General features: G+C 42.8%; 1 protein-coding gene and 1 long non-coding RNA gene across 12 annotated transcripts; one reads left to right on the top strand and one right to left on the bottom strand.

The window, feature by feature from the left end:
• Nucleotides 1-798: 798 nt before the first annotated feature.
• Nucleotides 799-10,458, bottom strand: LOC140845153 (small integral membrane protein 19-like). Of its 10 annotated transcripts, none has more exons than XM_073218889.1 (6): nt 10,324-10,458; nt 8,532-8,651; nt 6,986-7,172; nt 6,119-6,258; nt 4,478-4,602; nt 799-1,276 (listed from the first exon to the last, which is right to left on the bottom strand). In XM_073218889.1, the coding sequence occupies exons 4-6, from the start codon at nt 6,250-6,252 to the stop codon at nt 1,212-1,214; spliced, it is 324 nt and encodes a 107-aa protein (XP_073074990.1). In that variant the 5' UTR covers nt 6,253-6,258; nt 6,986-7,172; nt 8,532-8,651; nt 10,324-10,458; the 3' UTR covers nt 799-1,211. The 10 variants fall into 10 exon arrangements, with proteins under 10 accessions (XP_073074990.1, XP_073074991.1, XP_073074993.1 ...); XM_073218890.1 differs by having other exon boundaries at nt 6,994-7,172; XM_073218892.1 differs by having other exon boundaries at nt 7,030-7,172.
• LOC140845155 (uncharacterized) lies at nt 10,335-17,347 on the top strand. Of its 2 annotated transcripts, none has more exons than XR_012123872.1 (4): nt 10,335-10,464; nt 13,169-13,284; nt 14,529-14,927; nt 16,053-17,347. It is a non-coding gene; the product is annotated as an uncharacterized lncRNA (long non-coding RNA). The 2 variants fall into 2 exon arrangements; XR_012123873.1 differs by having other exon boundaries at nt 10,438-10,540.
• Nucleotides 17,348-27,725: the final 10,378 nt, after the last annotated feature.

Raw genomic sequence — 27,725 nt, 5'->3', positions numbered from 1 at the left:
CATAATTGTAACTTTTACAATCCTTCAGTTTTTCATCCTATGTATAGGCAGTGCGTTCACACTCATTTGTGAGTTAGGAAAGAATTATTCCATTTGGTTAACAATTCACCTTGTACAATATGTACATTTTTGAATGCTATGATTAAATTGTAAAAGTAAAAGCAATTTCCCTGATTTTATTTAGCCTAAACCTTTTCGCTTAAGACCTATATTCTTTACTTCACAATTATAAAAGGAAAAGGAAATAATGCTTGAAATGTTAACTCTAACTCTTAAAATTGAAACAGCTTTGATTCAAAGACTAATTCTTGGACAGTTACATGGACAGCTAAGCTTCTCTGTCACTACTAACCAATTTTTATTGAAATAAATACGAAAAATTAGATAAAAACATTTCAATGTACAGTACAAAATGATGCAAGATTGGAGTCTTCAGGGAAAATTATTATGCTAAATAAGCATAAGTAACCATATGGATACATTAAATCTTGGCATCATTGACCAAAAAGCAAGCTGCTAACACCGAGAGAGGTGCCTGTGAATTCAGCTGCATGGCCCCCATATGGCATAAAGAGGACTCTTCTGGTGGAATTAAACCGTGGGATAAAAAAAAAAAAAGCAGACAAACCAGCAGATGGGTGTGCTTCACGATGCAGAAGAGACAGCCGGCTGGCCGGGCCCATTCGGAAGACGCGAACATGGTTAATTCAGCCGAAGAGCGACCGCAGCAGCAGTACAGTATGCAGTAGGCTGTTACCCACATTACGTGTCTCTCAGAATACAACCAAACAGGACATATGCCAATTACTGGATTTTTATTTTTTAATATTGCAGAAATGTTCAAATAGACATTTGGTACAGTTTTTTTCTCAAATAGGAAAAAAGATGGGTTTTTATTCCTGACTGACTGTACCCTGAAGAAATTAAAGGTCTTCCCAAAGTAAAGTCACCCTTTCTGGTTATATTCTGTCTTCTAGGTACATACAGGCCCGAGGTCAGGCCTTTTGAACAACCTTCCTTCCATGTAACAAATGACGTGGACATGCACTTGAAAGAAGCACATCAAAACACAGCAAAAATCTTGAGAGAAAGTCACAGGAAAAGTGATTTTATGGAGACTGAAGTTGTAAGAAAATGCTATTCCTGATGTGGTAGAATTAGGAGTTGCTGCCACTCTGTTTAATAATTCTTATGTGGATGGTTTGCAGATTTCATTCCAGTGAGAGCTGTACACTGTCAGTTTGGCTTTGTGGCTGCTGACAGTCGTACTTTCTTGCTATTAAAAGACAAACAAAACAAAATTAATGAAAGAACAAAATCATTATTAGCTAACATCATTAAATTACAGTCTAGTCATGATTATCAGCAAAGAATTAGCTTAGAATTAAATCATTTTTTCATTAGAGAAAACTACACTTTCTAATCCTCTCATTTCTCAACACAGCTAATATCCATTTTCATGTTTATTATTATTTTTTATATATTAGGATTATTCAGAGCTTTAAAATATAGGGCAAATGTTAATTAAGCTAGTAAAATTAACATTTTTAAATTTCTTATTTCACATTTTCACCTTCAGATAAATGATAATGCTTTTGTCTACATCATAAGGAATTTGATTATGTTTAACTTATAAGACTTATTGAAATGGTCATTAATGTAAACCAGAATAAAAAAGATACGCAATTCTCTATTTGTACTTCCGATAAATGTTTATTGAAGAAGAATGGTCTTAAATTGAAACAAGAGGAAGTCCAGGGCCAAAATCTTTGTGAATGTCATTCACTGGTCAGCTTTAAAACTTGCAATCTTGTCATCAAATTTTTACTAGCCGAGAGAGGTAACTATTTGTTTAGGCTACTCAGGGTGGGTCCAGATTTCTGTGGCTTAAAGCTTATACTACTTTTGGGAGTCCTCTTTAAGAAAAGGAATTCTGTTTGCTATTCCCTTTTGAACCACCTGATTTTGTCAGGACTGGACATGTCATGAACACAGTGATCCAGTGTGATGGGATTCACCAAATGTGCAAATCTGGACTACACTCACTGTTCGTAAGAAAAATGGCTTCCAAGGATGCGTGCATCCTAACCCCCCATAATCTGTCAGTGTATCACTTCAAATGTGGTTGAAGTACAGACCCTGGGAGATTACCCTGCATTATCCAGCCCAACCTGAGCTCTTGGGCCCTGAAATCAGAGAACCTTCCCGACTCAGTTTGGAGAGAGTGGGAGATACAAAAATGGAAGAATGATTGGAAAGATGCCATGTTGCTGGCTTTGAAGATGGAGGAACGTGGCCATGAGCCAAGGCATGCGGGCAGCCTCCAGAAGCCAGAAAAGACAGAGCACAGTGTCCTCCAGAGCCTCGAGGAGGAAAGGGGACCTTGCTAACACCCTGACTTCAGCCCAGTGAGACTGCTGGAGGACTTTTAACCTACAAAAGTGTAAGATAATACATCTGTGTTGTTTCAAGCCTTCAAATTTGTGGCAATTTGTTATAATGGCAATAGGAAACGAACACATCTTACAAACTCAGGAATTCTGGGAGCTTTTATTTTATGGCATTCCCATCAAGGAAGATAAAAAATTATACACTTGGTTTAAAACTGTATATTGCTATTGAATATATTACTGAATACATTGACTATGTTACTGATAGGAAGTAGCTTCTGTTTTGACTAGGCATCAGTGTTAACTTAATTCTTGTAATTTTCCATACAGGTCTTCTGGCTCTGTACTTTTTTTTTGAGGAAATAGGTTTTTTTTTTCAGGATTTTTTTATTGTGGTAAAACATACATGAAATTTGCCATTTTAACTACCTGTAGGGGTAGGTTCGGTGGCAGTAAGCACACTGACACTCCCGTGCAGCCATCCCCACCATCCATCTCCACAGACTCTGTTGACCATCCCAAACTGGACTCTCTCCTGTTAGATATTAGCTCCCCAGTCTCTGCTCCCCTGGCCCCTGGCAACCACCGTTCTGCTTTCTACCTCTCTGAACCTGCCTCAGGTAAGTGAAATCAGACAATACGTGCCCTTTGTGACTGGCTGATCTCACTTCATAATAAGAGCAACTATGAATCACAATGTCTTCAGGTTCATGTGTGTTGTAAGATGAGTCAGAATTTCCTTCCTATTAAAAACTGAATAACATCCCGTTGTATTTATATACCACATTTTGTGTATCATCAAGGACACCTGTTTGTTCCCACCTTTTGGCTGTTGTGAATAATGCTGCTATGTTGAATTAAGTTTTATTTATTTTGAACTGGTACCACATGCATATGGTACAAAATGCAGAAGGAACAGAAGAAGAAATGGGAAAAGGGTTTATGTTCTTCCTACCTGATCAATCCTTCCTTTCCCCAGAAGAACTGCTATCACCAGTTCTCAGGAAGAAACTTATGCTGAAGAATTTCTTAGAGATTCTAGTTGTGTAAAGTATGTATATATATATATTTTCTACTTTTCACCTGAAATTCCACTCACCTGAGACATATACTAGGACCATCTTGCGGATCATTCTTTCTCATTTATATGCACACACACACACTTTTATTTTTATTGTAGCCATGTTTCCTTAAAAAAATGTCTTTTTTCCTTAAAATCCCACACTGTCCCCATGGAGATAACGAATGCCCATAATGTGATGTGTATCATTCCAAGCCTTCTCCATGCTTGTGTAATTATATGGAACACCTATATTACACACAGGTAATACAAGGGATGTTTTGGCCATCTGATTTTAAAAGAGAGGCATCCTAGTATGTATACAATTGCCTCTTGCTTTTCTTACTTAATGATACACCATGGAAACCACGCCTTATTCTTTTAAATGACGGCAGAAAAGGCGGTGGCTTTGATGTACAATTCCTTCTGGCTCTGTGCATTTTAAACTGTTTCTTTTCTGCTTCCTACGTACTCATGGTGCCCAGTATAGGGCATATTGAGACCTGACCGCCGGCCTTGCACATTGATGTCACATGCCATATTCCTGCAAACCATGCCTATACTGCTTTGGCTTGCAGTAATTCAAATTATAGTAGAAGTAAATGCAAATTCCATAAGTACAAAATTCAAACCCAAACTAAATAAAAGCTCCAACTCAACTTCTCCTCCGCCAGACTCCCCAAATGCTGGGCCATCTGAATGCCTCTCCACATGGGGGGGAGTCCAAAGGAGGGAAAATTAGAGTAGGAAGACATAGTAGTCTTAACTAATGACCAAAATAGCTAACATTTGCAAATCATAGGGACACCATGGCTAGGACTGTTCTCAGAGTCCTGAAGCACTTCATGGCAGATATGCCTCCCTGATACTATGTTCAGCATCTTAAAAAGGCACTGAGTTTTCATTACCAACTGTTTCTGATAACCTTCTCCAAAAAACCTATATTGTTTAATTACTTACTGAAGGACACTGAAAAAAATCCATTTTAAATATACCTCTGTGTAGAGGTAACATGGAATACACTTACAAATGGAATACATTTCCAGTTGCTGTCTTAAATGAATTTTGCTTATTGTGTCATAAAAGTTGGGCTCTGCCAAAGTTTCTGCTGTAGGCGGCACGCTGAATATCCTCATAATTTTCCTTTTATTCCTAAAACACCAGTGCAGAAGAGAGATTTGTATTAGTATCTGGAGGAGCCCAGCAGTTTCCTGGTGACAGTTATCAGACGCTCCATTTGAACGTCGGCAATGACAATGAGTCTATCTTCTATTTTTGTCTCTGAAATGCTTCCTTGGCTCAAGTATTCTTTCTTTTACTAAAAAATACAAGGCTGTACATGTACAGCCACAGGGTTATTAAAAAGAAAAGAAAGTAGGTCAACACATTCACTTAACAAAGTGACTTGCCTCCATTGGGCTTCCACCCACCACCACTCCAAGAAGTAGAATATTGCACGGAAAAACGCACAACCAAGAAAATATCTGATTTTTTCCCTCCTTCTCATGTTATCCCAATAAAGATAAATTATTGGGTTATAGAATAAACAGAATGTGAGCAGACCTTAATTTTGGAAAATAACAAATAAACATATTTCTTAAATACAATAGGATGCCCTGAGAGGGGCCCTCAACTCACAGTTAACAGTGTGTCTGCTTTTAAAATAGTGGGGTGGGTAGGAGGCAGCAGCTATTTTTAGTGGAAAGCTGCTACCTGCAAGTGACCCGGTAAGGAAGTGGGGAGTCTTCTCTCACCTTCCCCAGCGGTCCAGGTGGCCAACAGCCAGCTGCTCTGGGGGACATGTGGCTGGGAAGGGCCCGCCCGAGTGTCTGAGAGCAAGTGTGGGCTCTGAACTACTCCCCAGGCCAAATGTCAATCACTTCTGGATTACTAATTGTTTTAAACTATCTAGTGCCTCTCTGACCTTGGTAGCGGGCAGTGTGAAGCACGATGCTATAAACAGAAGCAACTCGGTCCAGCTGAAACTCCTTTTCCTCTTCAAAGCATCTCCCTCTTTTTTTTCGACTCTACTTAAAGGAAAGAAGCCAGGGGGTGTGGAAAAGAACAGTTAAATTACACTCCAACACCTGGAATTAAAGCAGGAAATATTTATGTCAGTTCTACCTTATGTGGCACACAGAGACAAAGGTTAAAGGTCCTGGTTCTCAAGAGACAGAAGTTTTTGTGGAATGAGAGAGAAGTAATCAGACTATACCAATATTATTGAATAAGTGCTACGATATGGCCATGCACAAGAATCAGGAGGGGGAGCTTAAGTGCGGGAAGGGAGAACTGCTGAACCCCAGAAGAGTTAGTGTTTTTGTATTTCAGGGACATGGGTCAAAAAAATGTGCCCCTCAGAGGGTAACGGCGAGCCCAAGAAAGACAATAAAACCAAGCTGTATCAGCGACAGCAGATGGGGTAGCCGACCCCGGGGCCCAGAGCTGCATTTACATCTACATCTCCTAAAGCAAGAGGGTTTTTCAAGGCCAAACCTGGTGTCCAGTGCTCAAGGACAGACCTGAGTAGGCAGCGCTTTCAGAGCAGAGGCAAAAATGCTGATGAAATTATTTTTGTGCATTTAATTCAGGTAAAACACACACACACACCTGCAAAACTTTTAAATACCCAGTTTCTTTATCTACCCTGAGATAACACAGAATATACCTCTTGGCATACATGAAGAGGCCAAAGCTCACAAGGATCACTACCAAGTAGACATTGGTGGCTTCGTTCCAGGCCTCGTGAACGCTGTAATCCATCAAGCCATCATCACCCATCACCCCGTAACCTCCAGGCATGGGGCCCTAAGAGGGAAGAGACGGCAGGGTTTTTTGGAGTCAGTGATGGTTATGACCGTCGGGAGAAAGGCTGGCAAGCAGATAGATGGCCTGTTGACCACCTCCAGCACAGCACTGTGGCCGCCCAGGGGACAAGAATGGCTCTACTTTTCACACAGATACCTTTTAGATGGTGACAAGTAGCTATACGGTACCCTTGCTTTTTACAGCCTGAAATATTTACAATCTGGAATACATTTAAGAAAAAGCATGCCAAGTCATGGTCTAGACAAGGGCATGGAACATATCCCCCATATCTTTTACTTTGAAATGTTACATCTCCTGCATAAAGGTCAAAACTTGGGATTTAAAGTATCATATTACTAAAAGGATATGCTGTTGAAATGTTATTGCTGTTTCCAAACCATAACAATCACCAAGAAGAAAGCAACCCAGTACTTTATTTTAAATTTTCTTATACTGAGGTACATAAAATAAAATGCACCAATCTCAGCGTACAGCTTGACGAATTTTGACATATGTATATAATCATGTAACCATCTGCCAGATCAAGATATCAAAAGTCCTCAGTCATTTTTCCACCTTCCTCCCCCCACACCCCCTGTGGCAACCACCGGGGTGTTCTCTGTGACTATGAGTCTATTTCTATTTTGTTTGTTCGTCTGTTTTGTTTTTTGATCCCACATAGGAGTGAAGTCGTATGGTCTTTGACTGACTTTAGTCAGCACAATACCCAAATACATTGAAATCCAGGTCTGAAGTGTAGGTGGCGCTAACAGGAGAGTGTTGTCCTGGTGACAGCAGCCCGAGTTAGAGGTGATGGCGGTGACCAAGCTCTTCCACATACGCTCTGATGCAACTGGAAAATGTTGGGGGCTTTATCCAGTTTTGGCCTCCTGGCCAAATGTGGTTGAAAGAAGCTGTGGGATAAAAAGTTACTTCTTGCTATTTACACAGTTGTGACTTCTACCGAAGGAAATGCATTCTTTGGATATTCCCACAGAAAATAAGAGGGCTAATAGCAAGTGGATCAAATAGCAAGTAAAAGAGCCATCTTTTTTTTTATGTTTGAGAAATTAAATTGAACTTTTCTTAAAAGAGAAAATTCCTCCCTTGTGTTGGATATAAAAGGTAAGTCTTAAGTAAAATGACCTAATATGTGAAAGAAATTCCTAAGTATTACATTAGACATTTTATACAAAGGAGAAAAACCAAACAAATGATAGGTGTGGTAACTGTACTGTAAACTTCTAAGAAAAAGTCATTTTCTAATACCAAGAAAAAGTTTTCTGGAATGTGCAAGAAATTGCCTTGCAATTTTTTCTAGCTATCCTACAAGAGAGGCATCGCAGAAATTCTCCCATGGAAATGTCTCACAATCTGCCGTGGAAGCCTACAAAATGTTCTTTAATGTAGACTCGGCTCAGGAAATTAATAAATGTGTATTATTAAGGGCAGAGTTTGTTTTCTTTCTTACGGCTTGCCTCAGCATAAAATGGATGAAATATCTCCAGAGGTCTGCTCTTAGGCCAGGTGGGGTTTTTCCCGTTCTGACATCTCAGGTTTCTGTCAGGCATCTGGGGACATACTGTATTCATTCACAACAAAGTGAGTAGCATGGTGGCCCTTTAACTCAAACTCTAGAAGTTGAGGGCAAGCTTAATTTCTCTAAAACATCTATTAGTACCTGATGAATATAAAGACTGATCTTGTAAAAATTAGCCATGGAGTAATAAAAACAGAACTTACTCTAAACTATAAAAATTTAAAGATGCAGATCTAAGCATTAGTTAAATATTCAACTATACCCAATTCCTAGATATTAAGGACTGAATATGGATTTTTGTTTTTAAGAGAATAGGAGGCACAGGCTTGGGAGGGGATTTGGCACATCACAGTTCTAATTCTTTAAAACTGAACTCCAGACTTTCTCTGAAAGTAACATTAGGATTTATAGTAGATAATCAGCCTACTTTATGAATGGAAACTTCTGGGAGACCAGAGACTATAACTGTCTTTATGACTTATGGAATGTAGAATTGTTTTAGTGCCAAAATGTAAACTAAGAACAACTACTGTATTTTGGGCAAAAACAGATGACTTTAGATGTCAGATTTGAGATACTGCAGAAAACCCAGGACAATTATGCCTAGAAGGTGGTATGTTTCAGGACTGGGAGTTATTAATAAACTGGGGGAGAAACATGGAAACTACAGTAATGGCCACTAGAATATTTTGCAGGTGCCCTTTATCTGACAAACTACAAAAGTGTTACCTACCTCTTTTCTAATGCCTGAATGGATCTGAGCCTGGTCAGTTTCTTGCTCCAATTTGTCACATGAAATTCTGTTCACATGCCACTCTTGTGCGGCATTCCTACAGAGCTTGTCTTCCTCCTGCTACAAATATTCTAGTCTTTAATTATATTTAGAGAGGGATTTTGAATTACTACTGACCTAGAAAGGTAAAATTTTAATGTGAATTATACAACGTATATTACACAACATCATTGGTATGCAATGACACTACTGTTCCCTGGTTCCGGGGACATGCACTTGAATTATTTTTAGTAGCATAGTTGTAAAAGATTTACCCTGAGGGGAGGCCTTTCCTGCCCAGTCCTCTGTCATGACCAATGGCACGTCTTTGTCAGACAGCCAGGAATAAGGAATGGCCTTGTCCAGAGTCATAGGACAGACCCATGGCCCACATGTGTCCTGAACTATGACCATCCCCTCCCAGCATGCCACAGTCTAACCAAGTGTATACATATATACCTGCTGAGTGGTTACTGCACACCCACCACAGCCTTCCTCTAGAGTCTAAAGCAAAAATTACATGGGCATTTCAATGGTTGGTTCCTAGCAAATTAGTATCTCAGTAATTCAGCTACCTATGTAGTTAGTAGCCATGTGCTGGGACTGCCATTCACGGCTCTTTCAAGAGAACTGAACTTTTTTCAGTTATTTTTCCTGTACAGTAATGCTTGAACGATTTCAGTAAGGAGGTGCCAGGATGAGCTAAATTAAGTCCCACAGAAACAATTACACCGAGATATAAAGTTGCTAAAATATGACAACTAGGGGTTGGTTTTAGTTTGATAAATTTTTAGGTTGAGAACTAGGATGACTGTTCCAGGGATCAAGTGACTATACCATAAATTTTAAGATTAGTTCCCTTATTTTGGGTTCCTGATGCCATGTCTCGGTGGTTCTAAAATTGAGTATCACTTGTGATCATGCCTGGAATGCTACCATTTTTGGCTCACTTAGAACTTTGTTTTTTTTCCATACAAATTCAGAGGAGACACAGTTCTGAGAGTTCTTACAACACAACCCACTGCATAAAGAGGATTTTCTTTTTCTCGGTTCCCTGGAAACAATGAAAGTGTGGGTCCCAGAAGAAAGGTACTAGCTAACAGGCCTTCAACCGGTTGCCAGGAAGAAGGCATTTGACATTTGAGGACTTAGGTGCCGCGCGGTCCACATACTCATGTAATTTATACAACCAACCTGCTGAGAGGCACTAATGCTCCATTTTACAGAAGGAACAGGGATGGTGGTGACGGTTATGTAACTTGCCCAGAGTCATCCAGGATACGGAGTGGAGGGGGGATGCTGTCACACAAATCTGACTCCCAAACCCTAACTCTTCCAGCCGGGACCCCAATTTTGCGATACCCTCTCCTCCCATAAGAAATCCAGTCAAGCGGGTACAAAATATAATCTCCCAGTAAATGGCCACGGGCAGGATCCCGCAGAGCTGCTTGGACGCTGCCTGCCTCCGCTCGCAGGCCGCGCGTGATTCAGTCCTAAAACCCTGCAGCCCGGAACCCCGCGGGGAGCTCCGCCACCCCTCGAGCTGCCAGCGAGGCTGCGCAACGTGTCATCCGCGTTTCCGAACTCGGAGCCACACTCCCGTCTGCTCGGCCCCGGTGGCTCCGAGCGCGGGCGACGCCTGCAGCAGGCGCCCCACGGCCCGGGCCCGGCGGGCGCGCGCGGGGACCCTTCCCCATCCCTCCCGGGCGCGCGGTGGGGCGGGGCGGGGCGGGGCGCGGGCGGTGCCACTCACGCTGCTCGCGCCGGAGGCGGCACGCGGCCGGGCGCTCTGCTCGAGGTGGGACGCGCGGGAGCCGGTGACCGACGGACCCGGACGATCTCCGCGTTCGTCATTTCCTGCCGGCCGCCGGTTTCCGGAGGCACAAAGAGTCAGGTCTTGCCCTCCCCCACCCCTTGTCAGTTGTGAACGGGAGAGGTGCAGCGGCGGCCCCGGTGCCGCCCCCGGGCGCGTGAGTGCAGCCGGGCGCCCTTCCCCCTCGCGGCGCGCCCCGCCGCCCCCGCCGGGGCCGCCCCGCGAGCCCGGGACCTGCGCCCCGCGGGAGGGCCGACCGTTCTCAGGCGCCCGCGGTCCCGCCGTCCCCGCCCGGAGGCCCTCGTGGGGCCCGGGTGTGTGCTGAAGCCTGGCGGGGAGCCGCGGGGACGGCTCGTTGCCGCGCCTCCTCCCGCCCCACCGCGGCGCGCCCCGGGCTTGACTCTCGGCGTGGGGTGGGGGTGCGCCTTGTCCCACGGAGCTGGTCTTTTTCGTCATGAGGACATCGGGTTACTTTTAATATTTACTTTAGTATTTACTTAAGAAAGCACATGCTCTCCAAACTGCCTTTCCGTTGTTTTCCCTATCCTAATAAATGATGCGTGTCCGAGACTGGAAGTGTTTTAAAAATTGGATGTGCTCAGGTTGCTGTAATAGTGTCAGTTTAAAGTGACTTTTGGGTATTTACAATTTTTATGTGTGTAGGGACTTGAAAAAGGTTTTTTTCCTCCATGGTATGTAATGAATTTATGTAGGATTTCAGCAGCGGTATTGAAGTAATCAGATTTAAGAGGTCTATGCAAATAAATGGCCACTTGCCCATGTGCTTGAGGTCTTAACTATTCATTTTGAGCTAGTTCTCTAAGATCAGCTGACAGCTAATGATAATTCATACTAGACCTAAAAGCGTAGATAAGAACTAACACTTAATACTCAATCCCTTAGCAAGTTTTCTGTTCTTTTGTGAATGATTCTGTTACCATTAAAGTTACTCTTGTCTAGGTGAAGAGCATTACTTGGTACAATAACATATATTAATAACATATATTAGCTTTCGTGTATTACATAGACATAATCATGTAGCTCACCCATTTAGTTTGACTCTATGAAGTTGGACAGTTAGGAACATTAATAATAAGTAATGTTAAGTACTTTTTTTTGCCAGAACTGTGCCAAAAGGTCTACATGGTTTATCTCATTTAATCATCTGGGGTAACTTTTTTTTGTAAGCGTGGGTTGCTTAAAAATACTTGTGTTACACGAGTTTGAGTTGAAAGGGTCCAAATGTGGAAGTCATTTTGAAGCTGTGTGGAATTAGGTGAGGGCTGAGGGCCTACAAAAAATCCAGCAAGGTGAAGAACAGTGGTTTTCTCTGAAATTACATTAATTACTTCTGTTTCCGCTTCTGTAAAATAAGGGTGTTGGCAATATAAAATGACTCATAGAGTAAATTAATGTGTTCTTCATGTTGGAAAATGGCTTCAAAATTGCATAGAACTGCAGTTAGTCCCTTTATTTGGATATTCGCTCGTTTCCAAAGCCCTGTGCTCTTACTATCCAAGTTCCCATTACATATCTTTGTCACCCAATGAACAGGCTATGCTTGGACACTGAAAGGTAAATGTTGGGCCCACTTTAGTGGCCCCTTCTGAAGGGCCCCTCTTTCTATATTTAGTTTGTAAGCAACATTTCTAATGAAATGAAACAGGAAGAGTAACTTTTCAATACGAAACCAAAGGGGTGGACCACAATGGGTCAGCTATTACTTTGTTGATGGTCTAACATTCTCACGTATATGAATTTAAGCCTGTTATTAGATCATCTGTGTTGTGGGGATCTACCTTATATTTCAGTTTGCCTCTGAATGTCTTAAGCATATCCTGTTTCGAGTCTAGTACTTTGTGCATTAAAAAGTTAATATTTGATGGAATTTAATTAAGTAGTTTTGACTTCCTTAAGGTGTGTATTTTGACTGTGTCTCTGAAGATACAATTTAATGATTTATGTAGGCATAGCAATGATGAGAAGGATGGTGAGATCCACCAGTTTGTAGAAGTAGAAGTAATTGTGGTTGAAAGGATGGGAGATGTTGAGGGAACTGCTTGGAAATGTGCCTTAATGGTGATTAGAGCATATTGGACTTAACCTATCTTCTGATTCTAGTGGTCCATGGGTGGGGAGGAAAAGATTGGGGGTGCTTTGGGGTTCAGTATTTATAGGAGGGTCCCTTTCCCTAAAGGCATTCTCTTGGGGAGAGGCTAAGTGAAGAGTTGTCATCCTTGGAAGAGTGTAAGGAGAAGAAGATGCACGTGTTTTCTTTTGGAGTTAATACTTCCACCCATTGTGACTAATGGATTCTTGCCACCACATGCACCTTGAGGCACTTTCCTAGTAGATATTTGACACTTGTGGGCAGCCACTAGTAGATGAAGTTAAGAAGGGGGAAAAGGGGTGGAGGGAGAGGAAGCACAAGGGCCAACAGCAAAGCATTAACAGGCTTTCATTTGGGCAAAATTTAGGGCCTGTACAGCTTCTATTACAAAAACCATTCTAGTAATGACTATGTGTTTGTAAATCTTGGATATGTTATTCATATCCAGAAATATGGAGACTATCCCTCTAAGGTGCTTTATAAACAGTGGAACAGATTTGGAGTACAGTGCATGAAAAGTTCCTGAATTTTCTATGACAGCCACTTCTGTGTATTTGTCATTGTTGGAAAGCCCGAGTGACCATAAGGCCAACAGTGGCTCTTGTTTGTGAGGCATTTAAGTGATGTTTTGTTTCTTGGGATGGGACGAAAAGCCCTTCTCATTCCTTCCTTCAGAGGCTGGCCCTCTCTGCAGTGCTCTCTAAGCTCCCAGAGTGTAGCAACCTGTTTGGTGTCACTTATTGCTGTCTTCCTGGAGCCTAGAACAGAGCCTGACATATGGAAGGTGCTCAGTAAGTATTTGGAATGAACAAAAGTACATTGGCATCCTCTTCTCCCTTCTTTCCACCAGTGAAGATCCCATTTGCATTTAGGCACAGGGCCCTTCCAGCCTCATGCTCTCCACAGTCTGCAGCCCTTGAGGAGACCTTTGAATGTTAGCTGTTTATACCACATACTTAAGTGTTTAATCTTCTGTGGCTTTATGTTGTTAAGTAAGTGTTCCATGTGTTTTGTTTGCCCATCCAAAATAGAGGCTACTCAAGGGTAGAGAATATATATTAATACAGTACTATGAGAACTTCCTTGTTCATCTGGCATACTAATATATAGACAGTGGGTTTATATTTACCCATTTGAGTGAATCTTAGATACCATGGGAGAAGCATCAGAGATACTCAAAATGTGGTCCCAGTCCTCAAGTAGGTAGTATGTTAGGCAAATTTCATGTACACGTGAAAAGTAGGAAAATTTGGAGCTAAATAAAACAGTAATAATAATGGCTAACATTTTTTTATGTAGTGCTGAAAATGTGCCAGACATTGTCCCAGGCGCCTTTACATGTTAATGTATTTGGATCTCACAACAGTCTTTGAAGTAGGTACAATTACAGTCCCATTTTTCAGATGAGGAAACTGAGTCAGCAAGGCAATCAAGTTACTTGCCCAAGATCATAAGACAAGTAATCAGTAGGATGATAAGATACTAACCCAGGCCATCTGGTTCCTGAGTACATATGGTTTCTCTGGGGAGGTTTACTTTATCAAAGACAATAGAGGGATCTAAAAGTTTATGCTTTCTCAGCTGTAAAAGGTGCTCTTTTTCAAATTTCAAAGTAGCATAAATGATTGCAGTGACTCTGAGCTGCAGAAACAATGAATTTTCCAAGTAGTAGTAAAGGCTGATAATGAAATAGTTAAGGGGACACTGTATTTTGAAATGACCAAAGGCGAAGGGAGAGAGACTAAATTTGGGATCCTAAAGCTGAGTGAGGATTACAGCTCTCCACAGGCATTATATTCTAGGACAGTGATTCACCAGGTCATAGGACAGTGACTGTTTAAGTTACTAATTTAGTGTCAAAATTATGCAAAACAGAAAATATTGAATGACAGTATCTTACTAGTTTCCATTCTTAAACACTTGTGGTAGTTATTTGCCAGAATGTGAGTCTTACGGTTTCTTGTGTGCTTCCATCCATTTGCTTTGTTCTTTTGTGGAATCTTGATCCACTCTTTCCGTCTGTCTTGGGCAATAGAGAACACCATGGGGGCCGGGAGGCCTCTTCACATCAAGTCGTATTTCCTCATTGGAAAGAACGTGAAATTGTGCCGTTGATTTGGTGACAGATCTGGAGTGAAGTCATTTTGAAGCCGTGTGGAATTAGGTGAGGGCTGAGGGCCTACAAAAAATCCAGCAAGGTGAAGAACAGTGGTTTTCTCTGAAAGCCCCATTTTGTGTCCCTTTTGTCAGGAGCTGTCGGTATTATTTGTGGGTTGGGGGGCATTGGGCATCACGAGTCACTGAATCTAAATGGCTTCGCGTTAGGGGAGTACATGCATCCTATGCCCACTGCCCAGGAAGCAGAAGAGGAGGTGTCCGTGAACGAAGCATGGCCCCAGCCTGCTGAGCAGCCAGGGAGGACATGCACCTGCAGGTAGAGTATTCTGTGTCCCACTCCTTTCTGCTGGGGTGGGGTCGTGTTATCTGTCCTGCGGTCAGCTGCATAATGTGAGTCAGTGAAGAAGTGACACACATATGCTGCTGTCATTTTACTTTCAGCACATATTTTCAGATGGTCTGTCCTAGGAGGAGCATAGAACTGTGACTATTATCCCTCAGTTGTATTCTATTTAAATACCTGAGGTAATGATTGGAAAATTTGAGTTAAAATAATTTATATTGAAATGTTTATCCAGTTGGCATGTATGCCTTAACCTCAGGCTTTTCTCTGAAGGGGTGATTATTAGGGAAACAGAAAATGATACACTGATTCATTTATTTTAAGCCTATCAAGAAGGGATTTAATGAAATCTCTCCTGCCCCACGTAATGAATTTGAGGGCTGTAGAGCTGGGTCCTGAACATGATCCAGTGTGGTGGCTCTTTAAGTAGGAGGATACATCCGAATGATGAAAGTTTATTATAAAAGTAACAGGTGTTTATTCAGAGCTTTCAGGGCATCTTTATTTTAAGCTGTGCTTAAGTGACCCCAGCTTCCCCTTCCCCTATAGTTTACAGATAAGAAAAATGGGGCAAAATCAAATGGCTTGCCTACAGCTGGTTCAGTAATACCAAGATTTATCACCAGATAATACTAATTTCAGAATTTTATAGCTGGAGGAAATTTTCCAAGTCATCAATTAGAAGTTCATTTTACAGCTGAATACAAACCATGTTTGTTCATACCATTTCCAAGTTTAAGATATGAATGAAGAGAAGGTGTTTTCTCAAAGCGTATGTTCTATTTTGGCCATGGTAAAGGTCAAAACTTCAGTTACTAGAATTTCTTTACAGTTTTGACTGATGGTTTTTTTATTGATTTCAGGAAAGTATCAATTATTTACAGTATTTTTATTGTATACTCTGGGATGTCCTTTTAAATTTTGTTGAAAAATGTAGTTAGTATATTTCAAGCTAAGGGGAAAGATTAAAACTTTTTATTTTAATTAATTATTTTTCAGTCTTAACTAAAATGTAATACTGTGTGAGAATTTGTACTGCTGTATTGGAGTTTTTGTGTTTTTCAAACCTGGTTGATTTCTTTTTTTTTTTTCTTCAAGGTATCTTACCTTGGGAACAGCACAATTTGGCTTCCATGTTGTCTCTGAATAGGAGAGAGAATCCCAGCCTCAGCGTGTCCTCACCAGGGACCAAAGAACAGGTTTATTCCTACAAGGAGTCTCCTACAGCCTGTGGGGCAGCAACCATTTCCAGAAGTAAATAGTAATATTTCAGGTGCCTATGAGTGGGTCCATATGGCCAAGACTGTAAGATATTTGCAGATGATGAAAACCTGAAGAAAGGGCTAATTTCAAGAAGCAATCCCAATGCCATTTAGGATTTGGAGCCATTGAAAGAAGATAACTCTGCAAATAAGAGTGACAAAACTCTAGCACATCTCTACATTTTTCGTACAATATCTTTGTTAACCCATCTGCTGTTGTGTATAATACTTTAGTTACTTCCCTCTACCGCGGTAGCTGGAAATCTGCTTATAATCACAGTTTTATTCTGCGTGGATAGAGAAATAGTAGGTAAAGCAGGAGAACTAGGAACAATGGGGTGTCGGCCTCTGGAAATGGACTGTACTGACCACTCCCTTGAAGGTAGGATGGCAATGGGCTGCTTAGGAAGCATTGCCGCCTCTTCACAGACATTGCAGCTTTACGTGCTTTCAGCTTCTATATGTTCAATCTCTTAGACCAAAGAGCGGATGATCTGTTTTTTTCAGTTTAAAATAAGAACTCTATCTTTATAAATAAACCTTTGGAAGGGTTGCTCTTCTATCCTAGATTAGTTTCTGGGATCAAGAATAGAATGATTTCCATTCTTCAGAGTTGCTCTTTACTTTTTTTACATTTTTCCTCAGGGTTTTGCTTTACCCTACTGTTTCTAGATGGAAATGAAAGATGATCTCTAGGCACCATTTTCAGTTACCTAGCAGAGCAAAATAATGTGGGTGGTATCAATTTATAAAAAATTTACAGCTTTTAACTGTTATTGTTTTAAAACTCTATCGCATTTCTTTGTTGGTAATACTGATGTAAATGTTACCTTCTTTCTCTGTCCTTTCCTCTGACAGAGAGAGAGCTCTTGTAATTAGCAAATAAAGCAAGTAGCCATCAGTGTGTGTGTACACATAATATTAGTTTGTGGGTTAGAGCTAAGATAATGAACAGGGAGAAGTAAATTTTATTATTTTCAGCTCTTTTTGTGACTAAGTCAGTTGACTTCATCAGTAATATGTCCTCCATTAATTGAGGAAACCTTTGTTCTTAATGAACCAAGTTTTACCCAACAGAAAAATATAAGCAAAAGAACAGATTTAACAATTAATAAAGGGAAATTCCAGAAACCATTTGTCGTTTCATCATTTCCTTCCCAGTAGGCCTGTTTTACCTCACCCTTTCCCCCCTCTACCCTGCCTACTTACGCCTACTCTCACTTGTACGTGTTTCCTCATCTGTCCAGAATTTCTTGTTTCGTGCCTTGGTGTTTTGTATACTTCCTGCCTTTTCTGTGGGTCAGGCTCCCATTGAAAATGCCTTCTGTTCTCTTTACTCTCCATCTCCCTGGGCATACCTTCTTCCTGGTCAGCCACCTCCAGTCTTGAGTTGTTATCTCTTGTAATTCAGCTCCCATCACCTCTAGCTCCGGCCTGTTTTACCCTCACCTCTGTCCACTCGCATTCCACTCACCTCTGGTCAGTGGGGATCTCTTCTCTTGCACCACCTCAGGCTGCTTCCGTCTGGATAGCTCACCAGATCTGTCAGTTTCATCTAGCCCCTTCTCCTCCCTAAATGTATGTTGTTTTCTTCCCATACTTTGTAGTCCTTGTGCATTTGCTCTTTGAGCTTTTTCTGTTTTCCTTGTCCCTGGGTGGCAGGTATTAACTGGATGGATATGTTGTCAGTATTTGCATAGAACACAAATCCTTGCTGTGTACTTCCTGGGTATTCAAGATGAATCAATTATTATTAACTTTTCTTGAAACTGAGCTTCCTGTGTTTGCTGCTTCTAAGAATTAGATTGGTATTCTGTGAGACTAATAGTACTTTCAAGAGTCAGGATAGTCATATGAGGCTGTCATTTTAGCTCCGTATTCAAGAGCTCATCGTACTTGAATTCACTCTCGTCTTGAAAGATTAAAGAAGACATCCAAAGCAAGTTTGGGGTTGGGTAGAGGGTGGGAAGGAAAGGTAAATACTAAAAGGACTCATACTCAATTTCTAGAATTGGGAAAAAAAAGCTGAAAACATATGCCACATGCTTTTAATATTAGGTAAAATGTTTCCTAAAATAATAAAGACTATCAGTCTCAGTAATTCTGTTAACTAGTTTTAGATTAGGTCATCTGTATTTCTACATTTCCCTTTAAGTGCTAAGACCTTTCTTTAATGTCTAACAAAACAGAAACTTAATCTCGTAAATATTCATCTACTTTGGAGAGGCTTAATGTCTACTTAAATGTTAACCTGTGTTATTTTGTCACACTGGAACATTCTCAAAATGCCATTACCGTCCAGCCCTGTTTCTTGGGAAAGCGTATAAATTTTATGGTCTTGACCCTCTGGACTCTCTAGCCATGTTGTAATGAAAAGGTAGCTTTTTGGCAAAATTTTACTTTATACTATTGGTGACTTACATTGTCTTAGGTTTTTCCTTTATTTTTATGTATCCTGAGAATGTGGTGTTCCTGTAATTTAGTTTTCTATGATGTGTATGAAGTACTGGAGCTAGATTAATGTGAGTTCAGAAATAGCTTTGTGAATTTTCAAAAGGAAAAACCCTATGCGTCACATAATGTGTTTAAATACAATTTTAAGGACAACCCTACAAACTGAGGTTGATCATATTGAATATTCTTTCTGTATGATCCTTCCCTAATTGTGATGGGGGTTGTTGAGTATCTTACAGCTCAAGGAATGGCCAGTAGTCCAGTATGGTACTGTAATAGTCACCAACACATGGGCAGCTAGTAAAACACATCAAACCACAGTTCAGATACCAGCAGGTACTAAAGTAGATATACTAAATTACAGGACTGTTCTGGGACTACAGAGATGAGCAAGGTATAGCCATTCTCCCTGAGAGTCCATAATTGAGTAGGGAATATTGATACGTGAACAATTACAGCACTTATATAGAATAGAATACACAGATGTAGCCACTATTATAGGAGTAGACTAAGTCAGAAAGTATAGATAAAAAATATAAAGTCAAAAACTAAAAATAGAAATACCATTTGACTCAGGAATTCCACTCCTAGGAATTTACCCTAAGAGTACAGCAGCCCAGTTTGAAAAAGACAGATGTACCCCTATGTTTATTGCAGCACTATTTACAATAACCAAGAAATGGAAGCAACCTAAGTGTCCATCAGTAGATGAATGGATAAAGAAGATGTGGTACATATACACAATGGAATATTCAGCCATAAGAAGAAAACAAGTCCTACCATTTGCAACAACATGGATGGAGCTAGAGGGTATTATGCTCAGTGAAATAAGCCAGGCAGAAAAAGACAAGTATCAAATGATTTCAGTCATCTTGGAGTATAGAACAAAGAGAAAAACTGAAGGGACAAAACAGCAGCAGACTCACAGAACCGAAGAATGGACTAACAGTTACCAAAGGGAAAGGGACTGGGGAGGATGGGTGGGAAGGGAGGGATAAGGGGGGGAAAAAGAAAGGTGACATTACAATTAGCATGTATAATGTGGGGGGGCATAGGGGTCAAGGAGTGAGTCTACAGCATCTTACTACGCTGATGGACAGGGACTGTAATGGGGATTGTGGGGGGGACTTGGTGAAGGGGGGAGCCTAGTAATGTTCTGCATGTAACTGTAGATTAATGATAACAACAACAAGAAAAAACCTTATTTAAAAAAAACTTTAAAAAAAAATGAAGTAAATTTATTTAGCTGGATCTGTTTGCTGGATGTAGTTCTCCGTGACAAGTCTCTCATCCCAAAATCTAATCCCTTCTCAGAGAATTCAAATTTTAGCCAAGTTTGACAAAAATGTGTCACAGGCTACTAAAATGTTCAGCAAGAATGAGAACACCATTGGAGTAGGTCTCCATGATGACTGCCTTGAGGACAGTTGGAGTCTTACTGGGGACAGAGGCATTTGAATATGTATCAGCCTTTGGGTAGCTGTAATCCCAATACTGGGTTATATATACCAACCTGAATATAGTTCCTGGAGTATACCTAGTGTTGTTATTTTGAAAGATGTTCAAATGAACTTCTGCTAATAGAACCAAACTGAAGAGTGTGTTTTCTACGTAACAGAGAAAGTTGGCGCAGTGATTTAATATTATTTTGTTTATAGTTGATTAATTTCTTCCTAAGTTAATAGGTCTTTAAAGTGTGGGTCTATGTCCTAGACCATATGACAGATCAAGTTGCGTAAACTTTTCATTTGAAACAAACTGATTTTTCTGATCTGGGTTGTTTGGCCTTGTTATGAAAGTCTGTTAATTCACAGCATGATTAGACTTGTCTACTATATTATAATTTTGTGGATAATAAAGGTTGTATTTAGGGTAATTGAAAAATTTCAGTGTTGAGATAGAATCATCAGCCTAGAATTTTGATGAAAGATCAAAATATGTGCCTTGTCTAAAGCCTCTTTATTAAAAGTTCATTATTTACAATCAAGAGATTTAAATAAGTTTAGTTTGTATAATTTTATGGCTGGTGTTAATTTGTATGGGTAACTACATTTGTAGATAGGGAAGCTGTATTTCCACAGAAAAGGGGACTTGGTGTCTTAGATTCCCAAGCGGCTTTCACTTGCACTTCTGCAAGGTCCTCAGTACTCCTGTGGCATCAGGTTCACATGGCGTGTGTGATGGCTGTGGCGGCCGTCTGCCCTCAGGGCCATTTGGGAGGCTGCTGATACAATTGTCTTGCTGCTCTCCCACATTCTTAGAGAAACTGAATTTTCTGATAGTGTTTTATTTTTTCTTGGGTTTTTATTTACAATGATTGATAACAGTAACAGTTAACCATTTGTGGAGTCTCAGTAGGGCCAGGCTATCGCTCTATATCGAACACTTTGTTGTTATGTAACTTTTAATAAAATTTGATGTTTTTGGATACACATTCTTCTCAAGTGCATATGGAACATTCTCCAGAATAGACCACATACTGGGCCACAAAAAGAGCCTCAGTAAATTCAAAAAGATTGAAATTCTACCAACCAACATTTCAGACCACGAAGGTATAAAACTAGAAATGAATTGTACAAAGAAAGTGAAAAGGCCCACAAACACATAGAGCCTTAACAACATGCTCCTAAATAATCAATAAATCAACAACCAAATCAAAATAGAGATCCAGCAATATATGGAAATAAATGGCAACAACACCACAAAGCCCCAGCTTCTGTGGGACGCAGTGAAAGCAGTCTTAAGAGGAAAGTGAAAGGAAGGAGCTACACACAGCAGCAATTCACCGGAGAATTCCACTTTATTAGGGAAAGGTGCTGGGTTATATAGGAAGGGGCATGGGGTGATTGAGGTGTTACTTCTATGGGGCTGGTGGCTATTGGCTAGGTGCTGGGAATGGGAGGGGGGCGAGAGGTGATTGGGCTTCAGGTGGCACCGGTGGGTACTGAGGACCCGGAAGAGAAGCAGGAAGTTCGCCATCTTACGGGTGGGGGCCCTTCATTCCCCCCTTTCTCCTCTATGGGGTTGTGGACGTTGCTTTCTCTGCTTCCTGCTGAATGGGGTGGAGAAGGGAGTGAGGGCTTGAGATCGGGAGGAAAGGGTTGATAGGACTCCCCACAGTAAGGACGAGTAGATGTGGACTTCTTCAGTTTGGAAATCAATGAAGGTTCCCTGTAACCATAGGTCGAGGACTTGTTGATTCCAGTGGTGCCAAGAGGATATGGGTGCCAGAAGCCAGGTGTCTGTGGCCAGTGTTTCCAGGAACTGTTTCCAGCGGGGAGAGGGGTCCATCTCAGCGTGTGGTGAGGAGGTTACGTGAGCGTGAGGGATCTTCTGTGGCTAAAAGCTGGTAGTTCCTGAGTAAAAGCTGGTTGAAAGTTTGATTAGAGATTTTACTGACTTGGGATTTGATAAACTTTACTATACAAGGCAAGAAGAGACAGGCGAGAAGAATGATTATTATGGGGCCTGCAATGGGCCAGAGCCAGGTAAGGAGGGGGTTTGTTAGTATTGAAGAGAATGGGTTGGAATTGGAAGCAGAGTGGAGGCTGGAGGCAAGGTCGGTGAGTTTGGTAATGTCAGTTTCTACAATGCCAGATTCGTTGATGTAATAGCAGCACTCTTCTCGAAGGAAGACGCAGGTGCCGTCCTTTTCAGCTGTAAGCAGATCTAAGGCCCGCCGGTTTTGAAGGGTGACCTTAGCTAGCGAAGTGACCTGTCTTTGGAGAGAGATCAGGGAATCGGCAGTGGATGTCAGGGCCCCCTCAAGTTTGGCATTGAGATCTCTAATTGCCCATAGTGACCCAAGGCTCCCCCTGAAAATCCTGCCCCATTGGCTGAGGTGGCTAGGGAAATACTGACCATAATGGGAAGGAAAGCAGCCCTTCTTGTGCGCAAGGGCAAAGGAGGTTGAAGCTCAAGGAATTCTGCCATGCTGTAAAGTGTAAGCTGTGGGATTAGGGTGACGGGAATGCAGGGTGTGCTGGAGTTGGGAGGCAGTGAGTTGAAAAGACTGCCATTACACCAAAAGAAGTGTCCCGGCTGCGTAAAAGTCTTAGAGCCGGAGGTATGGGTGTGGATAGAGAGACAGTGAAGTGCGCTGGAGGGGGGAGGGGTTGGGCCTATACAGTGGTGGATGGTGAGATTGTTTGCGTATTCTAGTTCCCATAGGGGTATGTCTGCCAGGGGGCGGAAGGGTTGTCCTTCTGCGTGAAAGGAGTAATTGGAAATGTTAAGGGGCACGGCGGCCAGCAGTGGGCGCTGTAGTGATGTGCACAAGAAACAATTGGCGGTGTTAAGGGTGTGTTTGAGAAAGGTGGTGGTGTCCTGAATGAGCTGTAACCAAGAGTAGGAGGAATTGGAAGAGGGGCGGGGGTGAGAAGATGAAGAGGCGCCGTCAAGAGTTTAGATAATGACTTTTTCGGAATGTCCGATATCGGATGCAACTTGAGAGATCTGGGAATGAGAGGGAACATACTCTCGAGAGATATGAAGGGTACCATGGGGGGGTCGAGGACCCCCCGTAGTAAACTAAGGCTGTGACTCCGGCGTCCCATCGAGAGTCCCAGGGATCTGGGATTGATAAGGAGAATGAGCCGTTGGGATATTTCATGAAACTGTTGGAGGAGTAATACTGTGGGTACCGGGAGTTACCCATTTAGTGAATGGCACAAGACCAGTAGGGCCATCTCCCGTAGGTGTCTGGCCATCGCCTGCAATAGCCTTGTTTTTGGTCATAGAAGAAGCAGAGGTAGGGAGAATAAAGGTAGCTGCTAGTGAACACTTTGGTGGAGGGAGGAAAGTGGAGGTATAAAGGCTCAGAGCAGCCTTCCAGAGGGCAGTCTAATGTGGCAATGAGGGCAGTAACTTTTGTTTGATGCTGTGTGTAAGTCTGTCTGACTTTGAATCGCCATACAAAGGAGGCTGGGGTGGCGGGGAAGACAATAGGAATGAGGAAAAAAAGTGAGAGAACAGTAAAGAAGGAAAAAAATCATGATTTGGGTATGGATGGCAAAGGGTGTGAACAGGAGATGCGGAGTTTCAAGGGATCAGAGGGATGAGGCGTGGTAGAGTAGACAGCGTCTTGGGCTGTATCCGAAGGACTCTGGATCGTGACTGATGGGTCTTGGGTGTCCAGAGAAGGTGGGTCCTGGGTGTTTGGTTTCAACCTGGAGATATGAATCCAAGGAGTGACCGAGTTATCAGGCAGTGAGAGCTTGGCGGCCGAGGGGGTGCAGAGAATAACTGGGTGTGGACCTTCCCATTTTGGGGTGAGAGGGCCGATCCTCTGGCGGTTTATAAAACACTAGTTGGCCGGGCTGTAAGACAGGAGGATTTTGGGAGGCGGATGGATCAGGAAGGAGCCAATCCTGACATTTCCACAATTCAGTGATTCAGTGTGAAGGAGAGAGTGTAGCAGAAGGGCCATATTGGGAGGAATTGGTCCTTTGTGAGAAGGGAGCCCCAGGGGTAGAATCGGGCGGCCGTACATGATCTCAAAGGGCAACAAGAAGGAAGGTTTCTTTGGGAGGGCCAAAGATTGAATGCGGAGTAGAGCTAAGGGAAGTAAGCAAACCCAGTCAAGGTGTAATTCTAGAGATAGTTTGGTCAGGATGTCCTTTAGAGTCCTATTGGTTCTTTCTACTTTTCCTGAAGCCTGTGGTTGATAAGGACAATGTAAATGCCAGGGGAGCGAGAGCGACTTGGAGAGGTTTTGGATAATTTGGGCAGTGAACTCAGGGCCGTTATCTGATTGGAGGGAAGTGGGCATCCCGAATGTAGGAAAGATCTGGGTGAGGAGGATAGAGGCAACCGCGGACGCTCGTTTGTTAGTGGTGGGGAAAGCTTCGACCCATCCTGAAAATGTATCTACTAACACGAGTAGGTATCTGGCACGCCGTATGGGGGGGCATGTTAGTGAAGTCTATTTGCCGATCTGTGGCAGGGACATTACCCCTTGCTTGATGAGCCGGGAAGGGTCGGGCCTTGAGGGGGGTATTAGAGTTAGTGCGTTGGCAGATGGTGCACCTGCGTGTGATTTGGTCAAGTAGGGTTTTGTCTTCAGGAGAGAGAGAGAAAAAAGGATTGTAAAAAATGGATCAAGGATTGGGGGCTAGGATGGAACAGATCGTGTAAGAAGCGAAGAGAGACTCTTTGTCCTGGGAACAAGGGGTGTCTTGTGATAAGGCTAAAACCACAAGGGCAGATGGATTGTTGTCTGGTGTGTCTTTTGATAGGGCAACTGACCAGGATACTCTGTCAGCTTTGCTGTTACCTCTTGCAATGGGGGAGTCATCCTTTCAATGTGACTTGCAGTGGACTATGCCCAGTCGGTGTGGGAGTTGTGAAGTCTCTAGGAGTTTAGTTATTAAGGCTGAATTAGTGATGGAATTTCCTTTTGTGGTGAGGAGGCCTCGTTCTTTCCATACTACCGCATGAGACAAGAGAATGTGGAATACGTATTTGGAGTCAGTGTACAGTGTGAGAGACGTGTCCCGGGCCAGAGTGCAAGCTCTGGTGGCTGCAATGAGTTCGGCTTGTTGATTGGTTGTACCGGGGGTAGGGCATGTTCCTCGATGACGTCTTCGAGGGATACTACCGCGTATCCTGCGTAGTGGGTGCCCTCATGTTTAAAGGAGGACCCATCACTAAACCAGATGAGGTCGGGGCGTGAGAGGGCTCCTTCGGAGATCGTGGAGTGGCACGGAAGGAAGTTGTGAAGGGCTTCCAGGCAATCATGCGAGGGAGTATGAGTAGAGTAGGGTAGAGGAAGAAGAGTAGCCAGATTCAGGGGGGGAAGGGGAGGAAAGAAATATCTGGATTTTGGAGAAAAGAGGATAGTAAGGTCAGGAGTTTGGAGGGAGGGAGATTCTGTAAACTTTTGTAGGTTAAGAGGTCCTTTAGGTGATGTGGGGACAGAATGGTAAGGGGTGCCCCAAATGTTAGTTTATGAGCTTCTTTCTGCAAGAGCTGCCCAGTGGCAGGGGGCCAATCCCCGAACTGTGGGGTCCAATTGCTTGGAGAGATAAGCTACTGGGGCAAAGGATGGGCCATAATATTGTCCTAGGACTCCTAGTGCTTGACTGGACCTTTCACGGATGTATAATGAGAAGGGCTTCGACAAATCAGGAAGATGGAGAGCTGGAGCTTCTACAAGGGCTTGATGGAGCTTAATGAAGGAGTGTTGGGGTGAGGAGGATAATGGTTCTTCAGGGGGGACGTTGCTGAGGTCGTATAGGGGTCTTGCCAACAGGGAGAAGTTAGGGATCCACACTCTAAAATACCCAGCCAGGCCTAGAAAGGAAAGGATTTCTGTCTTGGTTTTGGGAACGGGCAGGTCAGAGAGGAGTCATTTTCTGTCTAAGGTAATGGACTTTCTTTGTTGAGACAGAAGGAATCCGAGTAAGTGACAGAAGGGGAAGAGATTTGAGCTTTGATGGGGGATACCCGGTAACCTCTGGAAGCTAGAAGGTTAAGTAGGGAGGCAGTGTCAAGTCGAGACTGTTCCCATGAGGGACTGCAGAGTAGAAGATTGTCCACATATTGTAATAAGGTGGACTTGGAGTGATCATGATGAAACTGTTTGAGGTCCTGAGCTAGGACCTGTCCAAAAATATGGGAACTATCTCGGAAGCCTTGTGGCAAAACTGTCCAAGTGAGTTGTTCAGAATGTCTTGTGTATGGGTCCATCCAGGTGAAGGTGAAAAAATCTTGGGAGGAGGGGTCCAGAGGGATGGGAAAAATGTGTGCTTGAGATCTAGGACTGAGAAGTAGGAGGCCAAGGCAGGGATTCGCCATAAAAGGGTGTATGGATTTGGAACCAAGGGATGGATAGGGACGACGGCCACGTTGATGAGACGAAGGTCTTGGACAAGGTGGAATGATCTGTTGGTTTTTTTTAACAGCTAATATGGGGGTGTTAAATGGGGAGTGAGTGGGTCTGAGATAATTTTTGTTTGAAAGATCTTGAATGATGGGTTGAAGGCCTATGAGGGCTGAAGTGGTTAGGGGATATTGGGCCTGGCAGATAGACTGAGAAGGGTCACGTAATTTGATAGAGGCAGGAGGACATACAGCCACAGAGGGGCTGGTAATGTCCCAACCTTTGGGATTTACAGGGTTTATGAGGGCGGAACTGGAGCTTTCATTGGGTAGAGGGGGGTTGTTGGCTATGAGGGCCATCAGAAAGGGAGTACTGGGGGCTTTGGGAGTGGATATAGTTATGGAAACGTGGAGGAGAGAAAGGATGTCCCGTCCTAGTAAAGGGATGAGACACTGGGGCATAACCAGGAAGGAGTGGGAGAAAGGTATGGGATTGTCTTGGATTGTGCATAAAAGGGGGAGGGTTTAATGGGAAAATCTATTTACCTCCTACCTCGACTATAGGAGTAATGGCTGGCGTGGTAGGGCCCCGGTATTCTTGCAAGACCGTGAAGGTGGCTCCTGTATCTAGGAGGAAGGAGATGGGGCGACTGTCTACTATTAAAGTAACCCTGGGCTCCTGTTTGGTGATGGAAATGGTTGGGCGAGAAGCCCCGGGCCCCGTCAGTCTTCTTCTGCCAGTCCCACTATGGTGGGCTTAGGATGGGGTTTGTTCGTCCAGTCTCCCCTTCAGGTGGTTGGGCAGTCAGACCCCCAGTGGCCCTTTTTGTGGCATCTGGGGCATGGGGTGGTAGGAGATCTGGGGAAGGGGCACGCCCTTGACCAATGTCCTTCTTTTCCGCACTTGAAACAAGCTCCGGGGGTGGGGGGGCATGTTTGTAGAGGGGTGCCCAGGTTGTGGTTTTATCAGCTGGGCCAACATTTGGAAATTGGCCTGATCAGCCTTTTGTTTACGGCATTCTTTCTCCTCCTCCCGGTTATGGAAGACTTTAAAGGCCACTGTTAGGATCTCAGTCTGTGGGGTAGCGGGGCCCTGTTCTAACTTTTTGAGTTTAGCTTTAATGTCGGGGTAGCTTTGAGCTAGGAAGTATGTCATAAGGACATGTCTTCCGTCAGGCGTTTCTGGGTCCAGGCTGGTATACTGTAATAGAGCTTGAGTGAGTCTGTCTAAGAA

The sequence above is a fragment of the Manis javanica genome, chromosome 12 (genome assembly GCF_040802235.1).
Source record: "Manis javanica isolate MJ-LG chromosome 12, MJ_LKY, whole genome shotgun sequence".
Taxonomy (NCBI): Eukaryota; Metazoa; Chordata; class Mammalia; order Pholidota; family Manidae; genus Manis; species Manis javanica.
This window is presented reverse-complemented; position numbering and strand designations above follow the sequence as displayed.

Bases quoted from the DNA above. Each gene is read 5' to 3' on its own strand.
- LOC140845153 (XM_073218889.1), bottom strand. From the start codon at position 6,252: ATGCCTGGAGGTTACGGGGTGATGGGTGATGATGGCTTGATGGATTAC. The intron at 4,603-6,118 runs GTATATTCTGTG...CTGGTGTTTTAG, and splicing joins CTCTTCATGTATGCCAAGAG to GAATAAAAGGAAAATTATGA. The intron at 1,277-4,477 runs GTAAGTGTATTC...GTCTTTTAATAG, and splicing joins ACTGGAAATGTATTCCATTT to CAAGAAAGTACGACTGTCAG.